Genomic DNA, 9,198 nt, shown 5'->3' with positions numbered 1-9,198 from the left:
ATATGAAGTTTTTGATTAACAAAAAATAATTGGTAAATAAACATACATGTTCTTCTGTCTCAATCATGTCTTCTCATGACATACATAACAACAGGCTTGCTTCTTTGTTCTCAAAATAAGCAGACAAATTTCCAGTACCGTCAAATAGTTCTGCTTGGAACCGTAATCTATATGTATATCATAGTTAAGATACCATGTTTTTAATGAGCGTAGATTTTCCATATTTATCACTTACAGGGGTTTTGGGCTTGGAAAATCATGGTTGTAATACAAACATGTGAACTCATATTTGTATGCAGCTCCGCAAGACTTAGAGCAACCTGGGCAAGCTAGAAAATATACAAAGTCCTCGGGATTTTTTATTCTTATCTTAGCCTTTAGGGTTGTCCGCGCGAGAGGGGGAAAAAAAAACAAGGGACCTCTACAAAGAAACTGTGGAAACGACACCAAAATAAGTCATTCCGAGTTACTGAGCAACACTTTCCAACACGCTTAATATAGCTACAAAAGGGGAAAAACACACGAAGAACATCATAATCTAAGCCGAAGAGAACCAAGGGGATCAATATAGCTAAAAGAAGGCAAAAAAACATGAAGAACAACATATTCAAAGTCAAAGAGAACGCAGGGGACATCTGTCGACGTTTTCTCCAACACGAACACGATTAATATAGCTACAACAGCGCAGAAACACATGAAGGACATCATAATCAAAGCCGGAAATCATATAATAATCAAGGCCAAAGAGAACGAAGGGGATCACGCACCTGTTGACGTTTTATGGCTCTCGGACGAGGAGATCGAACGGCAAATGAAAACTTCAAGGAGGAATGAGCACAAGGAGATGGAGAATTGAAAAAAACCGAACAACAAATGCAACCACCAAAGAAAAAGGAAAGCAAAAAGATACCGGTGAGAAAGGAGGAGGAGGTGGGCATAATCAATTGACCTCGTAATGACAGCACAAACTATTGATTTTGGAGAAAGAAACGCTGGACGCGTGTTGGGGTTTTTAACCGGCTACCGTACAGAAACTGGCCAAATATAATTTATTGCCGCTTTCATATAAGTAGATAGATACGTATATCAAACTTAAAACAATTTAATTATATTAGTATTCAAGAACTCAAGTAAAAAATAAAATCTGAACTTTAACGAGGTATCGTAGATTGAATTAATGGTTGAAAAATAAAAGATAATGAGAGGTAAGTGATAAATAATTTTTCTTCTCACATGATCTTTGTGTGTTCCACACATGCATATCTTCTAGTATATATAAACACATTTAACGCACTGAATAATGAATAAATATATGAATCCTGCAACTAAATATAATAAAATTTACAGGTTCAAAAAATATAATAAAATTTACCATCTTGTTTATCGAACATCTATAAAACTTGAAGTTTATATTTTTAGACCTCATAACAAAAAATAATAAACCAAATCAAAATTATAAGAATTCTCAATTTGTTGGACATATATTTATCAGACCAAAAATTTATTTTATAAAATAATATATTTTAACACACGAATTAATAAAGTATAATTTTAACTACTATAACATATATAGTTCCCTCGCGTTACAAGTGGAAAGAATTTCACAAGCCAACAATCACATAACTTTGCCAATAATCGAAAGTATGTGGCCAAGTAACACTCTCTCTAACAAGTTTCCAATACAAATCCAAAGAAAACCAACGCACAAACTGAAATCTATTTTACATGGTGCAATGCTAAACGTGGCTTACAGGATGAATTTGTCAAACAGTTCAACGTGACAGAAACACGAGCAATTTCGATTTTCAGTTCAGTAGTCTTCCATGTGCCTGAATATTAATCGGCCGTCCAGCTTTGCTCCACAATGTCCCGTACTCGCCGATTATATTCTCGCTTGTTCTCACTGAACATTCGAGCAGCTTCAGAATTCGCAGGAGAATTGGGATTCGGATCGCATAACAATGACTGAAACAAAAAACAAGTGGGATAAGTAAAGATTGTTTTTAACAACTGATATCAATATGAGTGAAAAGTACAAAATGATGAAAAAATTTTAGGTGAGCCCAGACATCAGCTAATTGTGCATTACAAGGATTATGCTATCCTGTGAGTATTGCAATTTATAGAGGATCCAATAATTCATTTGTTTTAATCATGGGTCAATGTAAAAAAAACTTTCATGGTCTTAATATACACTTACACGAAAAGCTAAAAGCTGCGATCTACGGTCTCTAGTGATCCAGGTATGCTTCGGTAAGACTCTTTTACTTTAAAAACTTGACATGTGACAGCAATGTATGCCTACTTCTACCATACACGGGGGATACAATAAGTATGCTAGTGTTTCAATTGACACTTGTCACTTGGACTGTTTTCACATAGGATTTGGCCGTACAGCAGTAAAATTACAGCAAATTATAGTACAAGTTGAAAATCAATCCAAAAAAGTTATTCCATGAAATTTATTAAAGATAATTCATGTACTTGTATCACCACCACAGGTCACAAGTTTCAATACGATATAGCTTACTAATTTCACAAAGTTTCGATTGTGAACGAACAATGAGAGTAGCACCGCAGCACAACTAAATATGATGGCATGACCTCAAGCAAGTTAAAAAAAGGCCCACCAACAACATTAAATTTGATTTGAGCAATGGCATCAGGACAGTTTCGGTTATGTAAGAAGAACACCTCAGTTATTGCAAGTCAAATGACCATGTAATTACCAAATGTGTTTGACAAGTTTATAACACCCAAAGGGTCGATAATTTCCATGGACTTGCGAAACATTTAGCCATTAGATACAATCTAACACGATTTAAGAGAAAATTAGACAAGGAAATGGCAAATATTTGCATTATAAGTTTTTTAACTTCTAGAAGATAATGAGGGCAAAGAATTATCAATTCTCATTCTATACCAAATCATTCAGCTTTTTGCACATCCTTGGGGTAAGAATAAGCACCAATGAACACAGGTTTTAACTCTCTCAGCAATGGTTGCTCAAATTTCAAAACTTAAGTAGGGAGAAAAATGAAACCAAACACACCCTTGTTTCATCATAGAGTTCGAAAAAAGATTTTTGAACTATCAACAAATTACATGTATAAACATCAACTCCTGTTATTGCTTAAAAAGTGCAATGTTCCTTTGATACAAAATCAAGCAACAGAAAATGCCCTTCTAATTGCTACCTATCAGTAGCCTACTATCTACCTTTGGTCATTTTAGTTAGCAATCAGCACAGACTTCAGAAAAATGATGTCACAAGCTTAATTCAATAAACAGAAGTACCTGGATAGAGGTAAGTATAGCTGCAACATCATAGATGGGACTCCACTGATTTTGAAGGATGTCCAAGCATATACTTCCATCTGCATAAACTGATAAGAAAAAAGTATAATCGCGAATTTGAGCTCAAGATTAAGCAAACGAATCAAAATCTAATCAAGGGAAGCATCTTACTATTAGGATGGAACATCCGAGAAACAAATCGAACTGTTGGTGGTTTGTTAGGGTAGTCTTCCGTGAACTGAAGTGTCAACTTGAACGTTCCTATGACAATCAAAGCATGACCATTAGTTGTTCTGTATATCATGACAATAATAAGTGCAAAAGATATTGTGAAATTACATTTGCCAAATGAGAATGTTAACTTTTATTTCCTTTTCTAATTCATTACCCATTCTTTATTAATTCAAGTGTTTATTTGCATGTTGGCAGAATTGCCAAAGGGGTTTAAGCTCAAAACACATTTAACAGGGACCACAACTTTATCAAGGAGAAGGCAGCTCTGAACTCTCAATTCGTAAAGAACAAAATGCATGAAGACCTGGAGACTCTTTGAAACAAAACTATGGTCCTATAACAAATTAATAGAAGCACAATATAAACAAGCTTTATCTCAATATTATTTTTAATTGATCCATCAAAAAATTCTTTTGGAAAAAATAGATTTGATTCTAGAAGAACATTCAAGCATCCTTGGCATTAGAACTGACTCTATTCTATTGAAATGTTAGCACCACCGAATTTCAAAACGAGGAATGGGGCATATCACATTACCATCGTAATCTAGTGTCGGGTGTGTTATGTTTGATGAAGATAAATTCTTTTTGATGGACCTAAAAAATTTGTCATACAGTACATATTACAAGTGTGAAAATAAACACTGCAACATTGATGGACAAGATGAGCCAACGAGAACTAGATTATGGATTAGTAATCATCCCAAATTTTTACAAGGATTTGATAAGTGGGAGCTTCTTGAATATGTTTTATAAAAACAAACACACCAGAAAAGCAACTTAAAAATGTTACAATCAACAACATTTTCTGCCTTTATCAGACCAAGTAAATAAACATAGGCAAACAAATAAGAAATACATCAACATTGTATGCAACCAAAAAAATGAATTTCCAAAATTGTCAATCATGAAAATGACTCACCTCCATCCCAAGGTGTGTCATCAGGACTGCAACCACATGAGAAAAGAAACAACAGCATTTATCATGCAACTATACTTCAAAAATAATGCAATAAAAGTTATACTGAAAAATCCCTGCTAGCCGGTCGCTTCTGACTTGTCTTACAGCCATAGACTTTTAACTTACATTCTCAGAATTATGGCAATTAGGATTTCAAGATGCATCAATACCAATTCTCCCTACTTTTCTCTCTCTTTGTTTTCTTCTTATTCTGCCGGGAGTTTTTATTTTATTACGTATACAAGGTTGTCATAAGTGCTTGTAAATTGGTTTCCAAGACAAAGCTTAAGATTCATGCAGCACTCAAAATACCTCATAAACCCCTTACAGCCATGAGATGGCAAAGCTGCACCCCTCCGGGTTTAAGTGGATTTTTCCCAACTTCAAGGAAAACATGGTTCGTGCTCCCGGCCCCAGAATTGTCGTTCCAGAACGCAACAGTATCTACTAGACAAAGTTTCAGGCTGAAACATGTGTTTTACTGTAACACCGTTTTTATGGAATGTCGTTGATATTTGACCGTGGTGGAATGGAACGGCAGATTCTTGGCCGATGCGGAACAATTTTTTATTTTATCCAAGTTTTCCTTTTTTTTAATTAAACCCCTTGTTGCCATGAGATGGCAAAGCATCTTAATTAGCACCCTCCGGGTTTAAGTGGACTTTCCCAACTTCAAGATTAAGATTGATTCAACCAACCAAGAAACTAACATCTGGATCACAGTAAACATGGTTCGTGGTCGTGGTCGTGGCCCCGGAATAGTCGTTCCAGAACGGTAACGGTATCTACCACGACAAAATTTCAGGCCGAAACAGCTGTGCTACCATAACACTGTTTTTATGGAATATCGCTGATTTTTGGCTGTTGTGGTCCTGTGGAACATTTCTTTTTCTTTTTCCCAAGTTTTCCTTTTCTTTTTCATTAAATATTTTTCAAAGTTTCAATTTTTTTATTATCATTTGTTTCAAAAACGTGACCATCATAGCGACTGTTACGGCAAACCATGGGGTAACCTAACGTACAGAAAAGCAAGAGCTCACCCAAATATAACTGCGTTCCAAAGCATGATATTATCGTCCTGTGGTGCACCACTAATTCCTGCTGGCGGGTCCTGCTGCGACCTCTTGAAGTCCCTCATCAGCCTCTTCCTAGCCGGCGTCGACATTTTAAACTAAAGATAACATAAATTCAACATTTCATTCAGCACAAATAAGAGATCAGACAACTTATTAACCAAAAAAGGAAGGTTAACAACAAAAACAAACATTCTATCTTCTTTCCAATAATTTTTTTTGCAATTCAAAATCAACTCAATCCAAAAGGCATGCAGCTCAACTCATAAACCAAGAATTCACTACAAGTAGAATTCGAAATCTGTAGCTAATTATTGCATCAAAAGAAGATATTCTGGAAAATTCCATGAGAAGAAACAAGGTAGCCACACCACATACATTATTCATATGATTTTCACGAAACCCTGAATTCCAACACACCAAGAAGGAAAAAACACAAGAACAAACAAGATAAAAACAAAAAATAATTGAAGGGTTTTGCCTCCCATCACAATCAAAATTCCTAATGATTTCTTTGTTCACAAGATCTGCTTCCGATCAACTACTATCATAATTAGCATAAACGCCATAACTATCTATGCGTGAGCATAACAAACAAAAAGAAATGGATAATTTACCTTTTAAGGAATGGATTAAAGCGAGGGTTTGAGCTGCAGAAGTCTAGAAAATGGAAGGCTAGAAGATCGAGTTTCGTGCTGTCTATATTTATATCCACCATTAATGATTAAATCCAATCTTACGTGTTAGATTTTGACTTAAGTCAGCCAATCAAATTATATTATTGTCAAATCAAATATAAATTTATAATATTAGTAAATTAAGTCTTTGTTTATACTGCTGAGATATTAAATATAAATTTATCGTATTTTTTTAAATAAATTAAACTAATTTTAAAAATATTGCTAAATAAATTTTCTAAATTAACAAGATAAGAGAAAATAATCGAAAAAAATAATATAATAGGTCAAGTGGCAAATAAATTAGTGGGAAAGGGCAGATTGAAGAATAATGTATATATTTACATGATAACTAAATACAGTAGAATATATAAATTAGCGGGAAAAGGCAGATTTATGATATAAGGATCGCCTATATTTCGGAAAAATATTAAACTCAGAATTTAAATATCTAAGATAGTAAAATTTTGATATAACATAAAAAAATTATCAATTTTTTGAAGAATAATGATATCAGATAAAACATTCATCAATATTCATAATGAATTTGAAAATCAGATATAAGATATGTCAATATTCCAAATAAATATTAATATAATATCAAATATTTGTTAATATTCTTGAAGAACATTGATTTGAGATATAATATGTCAATATTCTTGAAGACTATCGATCTACGATATAAAATTTGCATTTATTAATGAAAGTATATTGATTAAAGATCAAATATATAAGATATATCAATATTCTTCAAGAATATTGATCTTAAAATTGATAATCTAGACATAATTATCTATATTTCCGAATAATATTAATCTTATAATATACAAGATCTCTCAATATTTTTGAAAAATATAAATTTTGAATAAATATTGATCTTAAATATTCTTGAAGAATATTAATTTACAGTAAATTAGAAATATATATTTATATATTTATGTTGTTCTATCAAATAGCATATGTTGTAATTTGTAACAACTATTATATTTATTATATATTCATTTACGCTTCAGAAACATCACAATCATAAGATTCATATCGATATAGATATAAGATGTATCAATATTCATGAAAAATATTAATTTAAGAATTAAAATCAAAGATCTATTAATATTTATGAAAATATCGACTTTAGATATATCAACAATACCCTAGAATATTGATATAAAATATAAGATATGTCAATATTTTTTAAGAATATTGTTCGAAATCTAAAATTTGTCGATATTTCTGCAAAATATCGATATAAGATATATAATTTATCGATTTTTCTGAAAAATATTGATACAAGATATAAAATTCATCAATATCCTAAAAATCTTGATCTAAGATAAAAGATATTTCAAAAATGTTGATTAAAATTTAAGACTTAATGATATATTTGATATAGTATGTCACTTGTGAGACGGTCTCACGAATCTTTATCTGTGAGACGAATCAACACTACCAATATTTACAATAAAAAAGTAATACTCTCAGCATAAAAGTAATATTTTTTCATGGATGACCCAAATAAGAGATCTGTCTCACAAAATACGACCCGTAAGACCGTCTCACACAAGTTTTTGTTTTTTGATGAATATCGATTAAATATTATTGAATGTTCAAGAAGAATATTCAAGATCTAAAATATATAAATATTATCGAATAATATTCATAATATTTGTTGTTTAAATATGATATAATATTTACCAATATTCTTAAATGATATTGACTTGATATCAAATTAGAATCATGTATTTTTTGTTAGTTATCTTGAAGAAACATAATATAATATTTATTAATAATCTAGATAAATTTGATTTGAGCTGTTTTCGATTGAAGGATTTATCTAGATCTAACAAAATGATAGATTTATTGTGCAATTTTTTGTTAACTTGTCAAATGGTTTCACCAAATTATGCCGAAAACCTATACAATTCTCATTATAGATGTCGTGAACTTTGTTGAAGGAATTTGGCCTCAACCATCAGATTTAATTATAAAATTTGTGCAATTCTTATTATTTTTATGTCGCATTAATGTATCAAATTCCATGTTGTTTTCTACCATTTTATTTTTCCAAATGCGAGATTGGAGTAGAGACGTCTAGCCTGAATTTTTCTTTTCGAGTACAAATCAATATTTATCCTAATCGATTCATTCGCTACAACTTATATTTCAAGTACAAGATACTGAAAGAAATATATGTATAATTTTTCAAATTCAGTTCTTTCATAAACATGATTAAAGAAAGTCGCCTAATTGACGTGATTTATTTCCTGAAGTGAATAACACATTTGATATATTGTGTCATGTGTAAATTAATTTTTCAAAGAAGAAGAATGTTTTATTTCACTTAAAGTGGAATATTGATTATAAAATATCGGCATAGATATTTGAAAATTATATATTTCAAGTGTCATAAACAAATATTTGTATCGTAGTGTGATTAAAAAAATTAGACATCTTAATCGAATATTGTACCAAATATACATTGATATCTAGAACTATGTCCTACATGAAGTATGTTCAAGGACTTCTATCAAGCATGATCCATGATTTGTGGAGGAAATTGATTACCACCTAACTTATATTTTTATTATAACTTAACATAGATGTATTAAAAATCCAGAAGATCACTGATTGCCGATGAAAGATGTGTTCGATAATATTTGGATTTTTGAATCTAATGACAATATTCATAAAATATAGTATATATGTTATTAAAAATAAATTGTTTTATAAGAGCTCTAGTAACCCAGAAGAGTTAACATGCATTTTTCTAAAGAAAAAATAACAAGTTTATTGTCAAAAATTAATGTTGTTTTTGTGTCTCATAGACAAATATAATATCGAGACAACTAGTCTAGCAGATATCAGAATAAAATTGGGCGATACACAAACCCAACTTCTCAAAAATGGTATTATCAATGTAAATACGATAAAATAAACGTCACTATAAACCAGGAGTTTAT

At 31.4% G+C, this 9,198-nt stretch overlaps 1 protein-coding gene across 1 annotated transcript; it reads right to left on the bottom strand.

Moving 5' to 3' along the window:
* Positions 1-1,539: 1,539 nt before the first annotated feature.
* LOC142549358 (ubiquitin-conjugating enzyme E2 2-like) lies at positions 1,540-6,315 on the bottom strand. Its single transcript, XM_075658275.1, has 6 exons — positions 6,182-6,315; positions 5,532-5,662; positions 4,453-4,478; positions 3,469-3,558; positions 3,298-3,386; positions 1,540-1,965 (listed from the first exon to the last, which is right to left on the bottom strand). The coding sequence occupies exons 2-6, from the start codon at positions 5,654-5,656 to the stop codon at positions 1,837-1,839; spliced, it is 459 nt and encodes a 152-aa protein (XP_075514390.1). The 5' UTR covers positions 5,657-5,662; positions 6,182-6,315; the 3' UTR covers positions 1,540-1,836.
* Between the last annotated feature and the right edge of the window lie 2,883 nt (positions 6,316-9,198).

The sequence above is a fragment of the Primulina tabacum genome, chromosome 6, assembly GCF_025594145.1.
Source record: "Primulina tabacum isolate GXHZ01 chromosome 6, ASM2559414v2, whole genome shotgun sequence".
Lineage (NCBI taxonomy): Eukaryota > Viridiplantae > Streptophyta > Magnoliopsida > Lamiales > Gesneriaceae > Primulina > Primulina tabacum.
Note: the sequence above shows the minus strand (reverse complement) of the source record. Positions and strands in the feature narration are given on the sequence as shown.

What these genes read in the sequence shown, in the direction of transcription:
- LOC142549358 (XM_075658275.1), bottom strand. Translation starts at nt 5,656, where the DNA reads ATGTCGACGCCGGCTAGGAAGAGGCTGATGAGGGACTTCAAGAGGTCG. An exon ending in TGGAACGCAGTTATATTTGG is followed by an intron (nt 4,479 to 5,531) that starts GTGAGCTCTTGC and finishes ATGTGGTTGCAG; the next exon opens with TCCTGATGACACACCTTGGG. An exon ending in TCGGATGTTCCATCCTAATA is followed by an intron (nt 3,387 to 3,468) that starts GTAAGATGCTTC and finishes TTTTCTTATCAG; the next exon opens with TTTATGCAGATGGAAGTATA.